This window comes from Schistocerca serialis, chromosome 3 (assembly GCF_023864345.2).
Source record: "Schistocerca serialis cubense isolate TAMUIC-IGC-003099 chromosome 3, iqSchSeri2.2, whole genome shotgun sequence".
NCBI classification, from domain to species: Eukaryota; Metazoa; Arthropoda; class Insecta; order Orthoptera; family Acrididae; genus Schistocerca; species Schistocerca serialis.
This window is the reverse complement of record NC_064640.1, coordinates 367,151,764-367,166,155: the sequence shown is the minus strand read 5'-3', so window position 1 is coordinate 367,166,155 and position 14,392 is coordinate 367,151,764. Positions and strand designations below refer to the sequence as shown.

Sequence of the window (14,392 nt, the reverse complement as noted above, 5' to 3'; positions counted from 1 at the left end):
ATGCCTTTATCGTTACCTTCCTAAGAAGTGAAAGGCTGAGCCCTACCAACAGATGTAAATTCGAGCAAAGAGTAGTGTGGACATAACATTTTCCATCTGATAGCTCCAAAAGTGTGTTTGGACTTCGAATTCTTCCCCAGGGGTGTGTGTATCACAGGCAGAATTTGTTGCCAACAATTGAGACACCTTTTGGTCGCAGTCTAAGAAAATCGACCAACAAAACTATATCACATGTGCTACTGTATGATAACGCACTCTGTTGGTTTGAGAAACAAATCTATCCAGGAGATTGATAGGGAAGTCAACTCTCAGGAAATTGTCCCTCTGATCATATACTAGTAAATGTTTACCTTTCCCATTCTTGATCGATTAACCATCAAGGCAATTCATTTCTAGATGAAATTGCTCTTCAAACTGCACTGGTTTAATGACATTGTTAGAACCAGTAGGTTTCTACAGGCATAGAATTTGTAAACTACTTCAGCATAGTCAGATTGTTTTAGATATTGTGAAAGAATATAGTTGCTGATTAATTTCTCTTTGATGATTACTCTTGCGTTCAATAAACTAATGGAAAATCCAATTAAAATAGTCACTGTACTAATACAAATTAAATTCAACTTACTACAGAAACATCATGACAGCAGTCTATATTAATAAAGCAATAAGTGTCTGTAAGAGGATTGTGCCTATTTTAACACGAATTAGTAGGATATTAGTGACTTTTAACATCGAAAAGATCTGTATTTACTTCCTGTCATGTGTCACACTCAAGTATTACAAAAATGTGGCAGTTCATGGATAAAATTATGTATTCACAACAACAAAACATATGTCGGCAGAAAACAAAAGTGGCATTATGAAGTAGCAAGACGAATTTTTCTCGAGTGTCGTCTTACAATTCCCTTATTGAGTTTCTATCTGCCTGCTTGTAGCTCTGCTACAAAAGAATAAAATATCTGGCTTTTAGTGAGTCTCAAAAGGAGAACAAAAGTAGCTTGCACCTGGTAGGCAAGCACATTACCTCAGAGCTATAGAAGAGGTGCAGCATCTGTGTCTTACTTATTGGTCCAGCAGCCGCTCTAAATCGCAACATACGAGATGAGAGTAGTTGTATTTCCCATTTGGAACGATTTTCATGGACTCAAAAGCATTAACTGATATCCATATATCACATCTCAAGAGAAAATCACTTACATTATTCAACTCAAATGACACGATAATATCAAGTGAATTTAGCAGGATAGTTTTGTGCCATCAAGGAAGTAACTCGTCAGTCACACAGTTGCCAAACATATTCTGTGTTGTTGCCAAGTTTCAATTATACTACCAGGAAGGATACCACCTGATGTGCTCTGTGAGTGACCTCGGAAGTGACTATAGCTTCATCTCAAAGCTGGGGGCAGCAAGGGCTGGAATATCCTCATTATATGTCACTGAGTCTTATTCACATTTCAGTAACTAGATTTAGGGGCTAGAGTGTCATTACTTGTAATACATCGATGCACTGAGTGGAAACAAAATGTCATAAATTAATTACTGTGACAATTATTTGCATTTTACAGTCTGTCTTAATCGGACCGAAACATTGAAAGTGTATTCACCAGACATGATTCACAATTTTGGAGCTTCTCCAGTGGTTGAGTTGGCAACGTATCTTTGGTATACTATATTATTATTGAAATCGCTGTCACTGGCACACCCACCAGAAGACAGGCATGCCCTGGCTTCTTGTTGTCAGCTTTTCTGACGGATATTCTGCTGTTGCTAGAAACGTGAAGACTTAAAGGTGAATTTGAATATTCCATATGGCAAAAATCTGATGTTTCTATTCTTCCAGCTCTAGCATTCAAAAAAGAGTTACAATAAGCGGAAGAAAAGTGTCTGTGAACCAACAATTAATAGTGTAGTCATAATTAGTGGAATCTGACAAACACCAGGTATCATCAGATAATTGTGAAAAACTGCTTTTTTCATCTGCACAGTATGAACTCAAGGGTTTCGTAGGATTCCTATACTTAATTTTGTTGTGATCGTTTTCAATGACATTATAGGAGAAGCAAAACCATTTGACTCGAAATATAATTTTCCAGTGAGATTTGAATCTTAGGCTACAGTTGCAGTAGCACGTCCAGTGAGGTATCAAGAATATGAGCATTCACTCATTGCTGTAGTATAGGCTAGGGTAGAAAGAAGCAGGTTTCCCACAAAGTAAACACTGAGGGACACTGTAATTAACATATAAAAAGTAACCATCCCACAAACATAAAATTTCCAAATCGCCATCACTTATTAAACATGAATTGTTCAGAAAATTACAACTATATTTGGTGGAAAGAAAATTACAACTATATTTAGTGAAATGAGTAGGTTAATGAAGTTCCAGTCCATCACTATCACTGAGTTGCCAAACATTTTCTGAACAGAATTTAAGATGCAAATGTGTGTGTGTGTGTGTGTGTGTGTGTGTGTGTGACTTCTTTCGGACATGTCCGTAAGAACAAACCGCTATGAATCGAAACAGATAGCCTTGTTAATCAATTACATATTGAAGGACAGATGTCCAGGCTGTCACAGTGCATTAAAATACAGATACGGCAGCAGATGAAAATTTGTGCCTGACCAGGTTCGAACCCGGATTTGTGGATATCTGAACGAACAGGAACCATACACATGTGTGTATACAGAGTGTTTGAGGAGGAACAGTATATATTGTAGCATGTGGTAGTATAGACAAACTACATAAAAAAAACCCATATAAATGTGTCCGCATTTTATTGAGTATAGAGATACAGCTGTTAGTACGTAACCCTGACATACTCAAAGCAAAGGCAAATCATGTTCAAAGTTGTTTTTAAAAAATTCTCCTACCATCTTCAACGCACTTTTGACTTATCTTGATAACACCACATGTAACTCTTCTGAGGTCATCTCTGTGTACTTTTATGAGGGCTGCACTATTCATAATCCAAATGATTAAATCGGCTCTTGCGTTTACTTTTTCTTTGTAGACTTTGCCTTTCAACCATCTCCACAGGCAAAAATCCAAAGGGATAAGGTCGGGGACCTCGGTGTCCAAGTAAAGTGCCCACATCTACTGATCCATCTTCTGGGAAATGTTAGGTTTGGATGATGTGTCACCTGATGACTAGAATGTGCTGGAGCTCCGTCATGCTGGAGGAACATACGCTTTCTTGTAACCTAATGAACCTCTTCCAATAATGCTGGAAGCTCATTTTCAAGGAAGTGCAGAGCATGGGGTCCTGTAAGGACCAACAAATGAAATGAAAATGCATTGAACCCAGCTGTATGTACTCAAAAATTGGACACACATTATGTGGCATTTTTTTTTCTGCAATTTGTCTATACTACCACCTCCTACAATATTTACTATTCCTCCTGAAATATCTTGTATAATTATTTAGGTCTCGATGGGCCATCGGAAGTTTTCACTGCTAGATGCATGTCATGTCATAGTCCGAACCCTCGCGGGAATACAGTATGGCTGCGAGTGTGTGGAATAATGGATGGAGGGGGATGGGTGGGGGTGTACTGTGTATGTGGTATGCAGCAAATATGGGAGTTCGCGTCTGACAAGGAGTGTGTAGATAAGTCCTGCAGGGAGGTTGGCTGTTGTGTCTCGATAGTGCAATGGTCAGCACATGTGCCTAGTAAGCAAATGGTCCAGGTTTGAACTCAGGTCGGGTACAAATTTTCATCTGCCACTATTGCTGTATTTCAATGCCCTATGACAGTGTTGACGTCTGTCCTTTGATATTTAAGATGCAATTGTTTTTTGAGGCAATACAGGTGATTTGCGGACATTTGTCTTGCCATCAATATAACGGGACTTCAACGGCATCCGTTCCTTAGTTATTGCTTTCTGACGGCGCTAACCCATGTTATATACATGCGAATCAGATTGTAGCACATATTTAGTCATATAACGAATGGTCAGTATAGAAGTATTTATGAACAGTAGAAGCAGGATTGCAGAAAGCTGATCACTTGACCAAGTGCAACATAGAGTAACTGTGCAGTGAGTCATTTCAGCTGCATAGCTGACATCAATATTTGTCAAGCAATTCACTGCAGAATTAATGTAATACCTGATCGATAATCTCTGTAGTCATACTGTATCATTAGCAGCTCGTGAATGGAGTACTATGTTCGTTAAATCAGATTACACAAGCTGATACCAAATAAAGAGAAGCGAGAAGAAATAAAGAGAAGTGTTACTGTAAGCAGTTTGACAACATAACACCACCGCATACACTGACTACCTGTACCATTATCATCGCACAGTTGTTACGCACAATGATTACGAGTTGCTGATGTTTGACAAGAATAGCAAAAAGTACATCATGAATGTGAAGTTTCATTTGCATTACGCCTAGGGCAGAAAGAATCCTAAATAACAGTAAGAGGTTACCCAGCAAACGGGAGAGTCCACGTACTGTCTTGAGTTCTTGCAGTTTGATATTAAAGTAGTTCCCAACGGTTTCACACTGACAGGTTCCTGGATATCGGAATATTCATATGGCAATTATCAAAGTGTAATTGCTAGAACACTGAACTATCTTAATAACACCTCATTTTGGATTGATTATGATTCGGAAAGCGATGTTAATTTGACGTTTCCATCCATCTCCTGACAACTTACTGAATGAAGCCTGAAGTGCACTCACAGTTGTGTTGCCCACAGCATGAATTCTGTAAAGTGTTGTGGCAGCTGGCAGTCATTGCTGAATACAGACATGTGCAAATATCTTCACTGCTCTAGGGGAAATCGTCTTTGTTGCATTTTTTCCATACCATAATTAGTACAATAACATAAGGCTCATTCTGCTGAAGAACTTTATGCCAGCAAGTCCTTAAATAAGAATCTGCAAGCGGTAGTAATGCATGAGAAAGGAAACAGACTGTTGGATAAAAGAATGGAGAGCTCCCTGCTTTTTGCATTTCCGATAGGGCCTATGATAAGAATCTGGTGTCATATTATGCTTCAGAACCCTAAACTGTTTATTTTTCACTTCATACTAAAAACAAAAGCTATGGTATGAGAAGAGGAAATGACTTACATGATTCCCAGAAACTTTAGTTTGTCTTGGGATTCAATAGAGTGTACATTTCATCACTGGTTAATATTCTGATGACTAATGACATGATACCCATTCAAATTGCCCCATGGCACCTGTGAGTAGAGTCTCACATTGCTACTATAAGAACATACAGGCAGTGATGTCCGCTCACCGCAATCAGAGCCATAGTGATTTCTTTCTGCTTGTGGTAAATCATCTGCTGCAGTGTCCATGCTCAGCCTACAAAAACAAATCGCAGTGTCATTGGGCACTGCTAATCGCTGCACTTGTCGCAAGCCGCAACAGGAGCGCACTGTCTCTGCTAACAATATTACTTACTTAACGTAATATGCAGGACATGGGTTGGGTAAAAATTCAGTTTGTGGTAACTAGCCATTGCATTAAAATACTTTACAGTTATATTTGATGCAATATTTATTGTTGCTTGTTTCTCCAATGTTAATAGTATTGATTCAGAAGAATGTGCGTGAAAAACAAAAACAAACACACACACACACACACACACACACACACACACACACACACACACACACACACACACACAGAGAGAGAGAGAGAGAGAGAGAGAGAGAGAGAGAGAGACAGAGAGAGAGAGTCATTGATTCCAGTGTGAGTGATAATTGTTGTCCATTGAACAACACATGTGCCAATCAATTACACAGATACACTGCAAACGAAAGGTGTCTCAGTTGTTGGCAACAAATTTCAGCTGTGAGCTGTGATGGACACACCCTTGGGGAAGAATTCATAGTGCAAAACACACTTTTGGTGCTATCAGATGGAAAATGTTACGTTCTCACTACTCTCTGCTCACGTTTACGTCTTTTGGTAGGGCTCAGCCTTTCATTTATTAGCAAGTTAACGATGAAGGCATCACAACTCATCACCAGTAACAGTACTGCACAGGAATGCTCAATGAAGTACCTGATGATGTTCAAGAAAACTGCAATAATAGTCACTCTGTTGATTTTTGTTGTTTTGAATTAGAGCATGCAGTACTCCTACACCAGTCTTCGGAACTTTGCCTGTTGATTTCAAATGTTGCACGATGGTTAAATGGTAACCCATCACTTACATCAGTAGTCGAGTCTTCCTTACTGTGGAAAATCTTTCATGCCAGAATGATCTTTGTTGAAACAAGAATATCTTTTTCTGGCGTATTTTTCCCAAAAGCACTCGCTCCACACACAGTTCACATCTTTGGAGCTGCCTCCTCTGCATTCACCCATCTATCATGCCAAAAGTAAATACTGTGTTGCAGATGTTACACCTGTTTCCACTTGCGACCAAATTTTATAATGCTTAACTGTAGTTAATGATTTTCAAGTATGCAAAATCCAATGCTTAACTGCAAGATGATAACTAGAACTTCAAATTCGAAAATGACAGTTGATACATGCACTTACAGCATTGTGCTGTGTTCACCTGGGCAGCGCCTGATTTCAGGCAGCGGGTGGAGTCTAGCTGGTGGCTGGTAGCCACACGAGGAAATGCTCGAGCATATGCTGTTCTGATCGTGTCGCAGTCACAAGCTGTCCTGCAGAATTGTTTCTTATTACTGGTGGGTAGAATGTGAAACAAATTATCTTTGATGTTCAATCAGACTCATAACATTAGACGAGGGCCTAAATGTGGTTATAAAAAAAAAAAGATACAGTTGGACAGGATCGCATGACTATAAGTTTAAAATGCACGATGATTACCACTAGACCATGGGCTCACACAACGTGACAACATCTTGGAAATAGACAACACTTCCTCCTGACACTTCCATATCTTACAGTGTTGCCAGATTGTGCAGATGGCTGGACTTAGCATTGTCAAGGGTGGTCGAGTTTATTGGCCACCTTAAGTGAATGATTCCGACTTAGTCTCTGTGGCAGCTGGCCAGCAGTCAGTTTTTATGTCTAAGGTTGTACGTTTAGGAAACGGTGAAGTTGGTTGAGTGTTTCTAGAGATCTAGGGAAAGTGGCGCTCAAGGATGGTGAAACCACTAGTAGGCAGCTTGGTGCTGGACATCCGTAATTTATCACCGAACATGAAGGAAGGAGGCTTGTCTGCTATGTAAAGCATGATAGGGCAGACCTGTGGCTGACCTGATGACAATGTACAATGGCAGTGCACGCATATGTGGAATAGAGCACACCACTCTGTGCACATTGCTGAACAGGGGGCTCTGCAGCAGACAACCCATGTGTTCTCATGTTGATTCCACAACTATATCAATTACATTTTCTTTGGACATGGAATCATCAAGATTGGACCATGGATCAATATGGCATCATTCAAGCAAAAAGCTGCTTGAAACACACACTGCACAACAGATGCAGGCCGGTGTGGACAGTGCTATGCTATGTTATGGGGGCCATTCCCCTGGGCTTGCATCGGACCTGTGGTAATCATTGAAGGCACCATGGCAGCTGTGGTCAATATAAACAATATTACAGACTACCTGCATCACTTTATGCCTGATATCTTTCTTGATGGTGATGGCATCTTCCAAATGGATAACTGTTCATGACACAAGGCCAGAACTGTGCTACAGTGATCTAAGGAGCATGATGGTGAACTCATAATGCCTTGGCCACCAAATTTGCCTGATCTGAACACTCAACACATCTGGGATGCTATTGGGGGCCAGCTCTGTGCTCATAAACCACTGGCCCACAATTTATGAAACTTGTGTGACCTGTATACAGGCATCTGGTGCCACATACCTCCGCAAACCTACAAAGGACTTGTCAAATCCATGTCACACACAACTGTTGCTGTTTTGTGTTCTAAATGTAGACTGACTTGTTATTAAGGAGGTGGTAATAATGTCCTGGGTCATCAGTATGTAAATAATGATGTACTGATTATAATTCTGTCCTTTGAACTAAGAGACAACTTTATTTTTAGGTACATCATCAGTGCACTGTGCTAGTAAGCAGACACTGGGAAGGTTATGCAAAACGCAAACATCCAAATAGTCTTTAGACACTGGTTGTACATATGAACAACAGTATACAGGTAACTTTGAAAGCTATCAATGGACCTATTTTCTCAAAAGGCCACACAAACTCCTAAAGAAACTTTACTACTTATCACTTAAACTTTGTCTTCTGCAAAGTGGAATCTCAACTAAATACAGCAAATACTATGATGACATAGAAGCAAAAGTGTGAAAGGCAGTCAATGTTTATTTATTTGTAGAATTTTAGCTAATAAAAAATAGAAATGAGACTACTGTATCTCAGCAGCTGCAACTAACAGTGGTTCTGTTCAACTTATCAGAGTCATCATTTAACACTTCATTGTTTGGCAAGTCATTATCTTTCTCCCCTACATCATAAAAACATTATTAATAATTCTAAACAGCAGATGAAGGCATCTGCTTGTGTGTCTAGCAGTAAAGTTACAACCAGAACCTGTACTGTGTCTCAATTAAATGTCAATAGACCCTAAGATGTCAGACCATTAATAAACATTCCACTTCAGAACAACAACAAGAAAGTTTCAACTCTTGCAGTCAGCAAGATCAGTAGAGAGAGAGAGCATTAGCTTAGTTGGACAAAACTGATGAAAAGAGTCAGTTGTATTCTTTCTGAAGGAAACATGTAATTCACATTAAGTTATTTACAGAAATTACAGAAAATTAATTTGGGATTTAAAGACTAAGATCTGAACTAATCTTGTCCTGAATATGAGTTCAATATTTCATTACTACACCATCTTTCCAGACTGGAGGAAGTCTATAAAGCAATAGAAATTTCATTTCATGTATACAATGGAAAAAGGGCCCCTTCACAAGTGGCCACTGAGAAGCACTTCTCTGCAGTGCATTGAGCTTTCACAGGGCACGGTAGGGCACATTGCTACTGGAGACAGAAGGGGCTCCTCTGTCATTACACTGTGTTGCTTTGATCTGCCACTGCTGCTGTGCTGCTGTGTTTCGGTTCCATCATGGTGTCTGATGAGCAGGATGCCTCTCTTTTACTTCTCTTACTGAATAAGGGAACTGAATAGAAGTAATTTAAAAGTAAGGTTAAGGTATCACCATTTCTCGGAGGAAGAATAGTTAAAGGTTTTTTAAAAGAGGCTACCAATGTACCCAATTCCATGGTGGCTACAAAAGGTAAACATACACATGTCACTAAGCCAGCTGACCATGGGTCACTTTATCACAACAACAAAAACTTTTTCTCGACATTGTTCCTGGTCATGTGTTATTCCCTCCACAGACTCATATCGATTGACATTGGAGCAAACAGACGATTACCAAAGTTTTGAGAATTCAAGATCCCATCGCTTCATAGGAAGGTAACTGACAATGAAATTACATTTGCTCAAAGCAGGCAGTTGTCTGAAGGCTGTGATTACTTCCCTCCTGTAATTCTTGATGATTAAGGCTTCAGCATGTAATCTTTTTTACTGTGTTAATATGGAGGCAATTTCTTTTCACAGAGTTTTCAGATGCAACCTCCGTATGGCTAGAAGATATGTTGAATGTACTCTGGACAAAGAATGCACTATTTCTGATCAGCATTTGAATATTTTTCCACATATTTTCTGAGGTTATTATAAAAACTTGCTGTGTGTTGCACAGTTTTGTTCATAACTGAGACAGATACATATCTGAGCACACTTTGTGCACTTGTGGGTTACATGACGTGTCAACAGACCCAACACAAGTAGGAGGAAATGTGAGTCCCATTCACCAATCATCATCATCTCTGAAGAACTTTTGCCTCCAACGTCTGTTGAAAACTTTAATTTTCTGCAGTTTATCTGAATATTCCCCACACTCTTTGTTGCATATTGATGGATGTTTTTCAGCTTCACAGATGAACTCTTCCATATTGACTTCCATCTCTAGCAGTAGTATGACCTAACTGACCATAGTACCAAATAATAGTGAGCAGAAATCCCAATGTGTCACAAGCCAACTGTTAACATGTGGCAATACCCACTGCTTGGCCATTTAGCAGACCCACCAGCGACATCGTGTGAAGGCTGCTACTGCAAGCAATGTTCCACCAGCAGTGGCGATAGTCCACCACTGAGTGCCACGGAAGCTCTGTGGCACTGCACGTTTGAAGGTTCACATTTAAACAAATGCTTTATCAGTGGAAGCACCACTGAGAAGTGCTTCTCAATGGCTCTGTGTGAAGGGGAACGAGGGCTAAGATAAATTTCATATGCACACCAAATTTATATGTGGTTGATGTCACACAAAACCACACAGAGAAAAGGTAGAAGTAAAGTAGAAATGTACCTGCCAACAGACTTTCATAGCAGTCTACACAAACACGGTCTGGTTGGAATCGTTTGTATTGTAATGGAGCTCGGAAATCTGAACAGTTACTGCAGACGACCTGAAACGCAAACATGAAAACAAATAAGTCCACAGCTAAGGACACTGCAATAACAAAATGACAGATGCACAAAAGAATTTTTGAGAGTGGGCTGTTGCGAAAAAAGTTTGCTATGAGTTTAAACCATTCCTTTGGTGGAATACGCTGTCTATGATTAATTTATTAAAATTAATAGTAGTAGTAGTAGTAGTAGTAGTAGTAGTAATAATAATAATAATAATAATAATAATGATGACGACAATAATAATAATGATAAAAGACAGACTGAACAGTGGCTGTCTGTGGTCTGTTACTCATGAGGAACAGCAGTTACGTATAGGATTTGGAACAGAACATGCTATACCTGCTAGAAACACAGGTTACTAGAAGCATAACTAGATAAATGGGCAGGTTACATCAATAAATGCACAAATAAATAATGGAATTCAAAATAGAACAGAAAATGACTAACAAAAAATTATTGTATACGGGGCACCATGTGTTGACAGTGTTGATGCACAGTCATATTGACTTACTTGAAAACAAATCTGAACTGTGAATTTTGAACAATGGAAAATATTATTATTTTCATCATCATCATCATCATCATCATCATCATCACCACCACCACCACCACCACCATCATCATTAGTAGCAGTAGTAGTAGACTACTGCTACAATTACTGTACAGATAACACATGTGTAAGTATAACGCAATTTAAAGGACAATAGAAAAGAACATTTATACATTGATGCCTTAACTAGACAAAAGCTACAGCAATTTAATGCTACTTCTGCAAAAATTACAACCTGTCCAAAGAACTCTATACTGAAAAGTTTTAACTGTGGGCAGCATTGTCTGGTGTTTTATGTAGCAGTAACATTCTGCACAATGCTGACTACATGTGACAGGTATTAGACACGAGTCATTCATGTGAGTATGAACCATGAAGCATAGGGCCAAGTGCCTGGATGACACAGGAATAGGCTAATATTCCAGGTAGTTACAACTAAACTTTCGCAACATATTATAACACAGAAACTAATTACCATACGAGGACCAAACTTGGTAGCATTAACGTCAAGGACATGGGGAACAGAAATAATGCAGAATGAACTCTATTGAAATACTTTTAATGTGCTGCTATGGTACATCATGTCATTACATACCAGTATGTAGTGTGTAGTACCGAGAAAGTGGAGAGCGAAGTCAACATGTCATTGTGCGTCCTGTGGTGCAAACTGCTGTACCATATGGATCTTGTATGGATACCATTTGAGAATGGTTCTAAGCACCTTCCATAAAGTTGACCACAGGATGTTCAATTGTCGTGACACAGCATGCACAATGCCTGACGATCAGGAATTGTACGCAGCACTGTCTGCCATAGCAACAGTGATTTCATCAACCACCTGTGGTGCAATCGGTTGTCGGCCTCTCCCGGAGTGACGCCCAGTTCTCCAGTTGATTTTAACTTCTTCACCATGCTCTGCACAGCAGGTGGACAAAGAAGACCCTTCTGTAATCCATCCAGCCAGCGATATTCTCGAAGTGCAGCTGCAGCATTACAGTTGTAATGCTGCTCCTTTAGTCCAAGCTCATGCTGACAGGTCAACAAGTGCATTGTGATTGGTCAGGTGGGTGAGGCTATGAATCACGATGACTGATCACAGCACCTGGTGACCATAGCTGGAATGGGATGGAAATCATGCACCTCGTACTCTGGACATTAATGCTACCAAGTTTGGTACTTGTACGGTAATTAGTTTCCGTGTTATAATGTGTTAAATTGGGAAAGTTTAATTATAACCACCCGGTATTATACAGATTTTGTGAGTGAGACACACAAACTAGGGGTGGGGTTGTGGGGACAGACGTAGGAAGGGAAGGATCTAGAAAATTATACTCCTCATCTACAGACGTGACATAAGGTTGCTGGTGCACTAGTAGACAGTGTAATTGAGTTGTTCAAGCCAGCAACAAGATGTGTTCAGTGGGAGGAAGATGTCAAGATAGAATTGGGATGTTACACAAGTAGTAAGTTTATGGACAATATGTGGAATATATTTTCTACCTGTAAAAGCCTTGGTAAGATTTTAAGCATTTGTGGATAAATATTATTAGTCTCTGACTACACAGAGCCTAAAAGTTTGCAGGCTGTGGAAGATGTATCTTTACAGTAGGCAATGTTAATAATCTGAAAGAGGAAATTCGGCTGATGTATTCGTGCATTTAATATGTACAGACATTACTGTGGACCTATTGGATAGGTACACATCAATGTTGAGGAAGATCAAAAAAGGAAATTCAAGTGAAAAGACTATTTATCTCCTGTGAGTCCACAAGAAAATTAGTGACTCTGTACCGAGGAGTGGGTTATTAGTTTGGGTTCACTGAGGGACAAGCGGCCCAGGAACAAATTGGCATGGAAGGGTGCCATCATGATTTTAAGTGTGTCTAAGGGTGAAAATCCTCACATTTATAATAAAATAGTAGGGTAAAGGGAGAGGCAATGTCTGATGGCGGCAAGACCATGGACATGAGGTATATGGGTACTGACAAACAGAAAACAAGATTGCATGTTTGTAATCCCCTATTCATATTCAACTCTCCATCTCAGAAGCGAGTGGTGAGTTGTGCTCTCAACAAAAAAAAAAAAAAAAAAAAAAAAAAAAAAATTTAAACAAGGCTATCGTTACACCAATTTCTCTCAGTCCTTGTCATAAACCATTTATCACAACCAATTTGCATTGTGGAAAATGTAATAAGTGGACAGGAATCAGGGTTGGGTGAACTTGTAGCCCTATATCATTATAAGAAATAAGGAAAATAAAACAAGAATTAAGGAGGTAAATAATGGATAAGCAGATAGCGCCATGAACAAAAACTTTTAGATTTTGATTACTACATGACAGACAGATCTCTGAAGTACATATCATACTAATAAAGAGTAAAAATGTTAATCGAAGAGAACTTTACCAGTACATAAAATGTAGACTGACAGTTGTAACCCAATTTAAATAGTAACAAAAGGCTGAGCTTCAAACGCACACACTGGAAACTACACACCTTTCCACATGCTCGGCAATGGTGTCGCCGGAATGTTACAGTAAATACAGCCACACAACACTGACACTTTGTCACTCGGCCATCCTGAATCCACACAGGGACCTATGGAATAGGATAATTAATAACACCTTAACAAACAGACCATATACTATTGCTTAATATGGTTGATGGCCTCTTCAGCATTTAAGAAAATAAGTAGATGCAATATTCTCCATTAGCTTTAAAAGATCTCTCTAACCTCAACATTTACTGATTCTTGAACTGATAACTACTTGGTCATAAACACATATTAATGTGCGTAAAAACACACAGTCACAAACAAAACAATTGCAAATATATTGATATTTCAAAGCGATTTGAATGATTTTTACCTCTTTTCCCAGTTTAAAAGTTTCAGAAAAATTGTCATTATCTTTTGCACTTAATTTGTGGAAGGAAAGTTGTCGATATGTATAATCCTTTATAGCTGCCTGAAGAGCATCTACCCATTCCTGCCGTTCTTCTTGAGACCTGTTAACATAAAAAAAACTTTGCATATCTCCCGTACAACATGAAACACAGATAGGAATACTTATTCATTAACATAAAAAGCAATGACTACTGAATACTGAAATATTACACTACAGAATAACTGGCTTAATCAGTTACATCAGTAGGAATACAACTTGCATAAATGTCAGCGGCACCAACAGAGAGAAAAGTGGATAACTCTGCACAGAAATGATGAAATTGAAGCTGTATTATTCCCCTACAGGTTAAAGTCTCTTTCCTCATGGGCTGCGACAGAGTTAAAAGGAAAGGATAATGTACCATTAGATTGGATTAGATTGTTTGGGGGAAGAGACCAAACAGCGTGGTCATCGGTCTCATCGGATTAGGGAAGG

At 39.2% G+C, this 14,392-nt stretch overlaps 1 protein-coding gene across 1 annotated transcript in view; it reads right to left on the bottom strand.

The window, feature by feature from the left end:
- Positions 1–14,392, bottom strand: part of LOC126470185 (uncharacterized) — a 130,990-nt gene that overhangs the window by 17,851 nt on the left and 98,747 nt on the right. The window contains exons 6-8 of the mRNA XM_050097842.1: positions 13,880–14,018; positions 13,509–13,610; positions 10,360–10,459 (exon numbers count right to left, since the gene is read on the bottom strand). Coding sequence (XP_049953799.1) covers positions 10,360–10,459; positions 13,509–13,610; positions 13,880–14,018 — 341 coding nt within the window. The remainder of the gene's footprint in view (positions 1–10,359; positions 10,460–13,508; positions 13,611–13,879; positions 14,019–14,392) is intronic.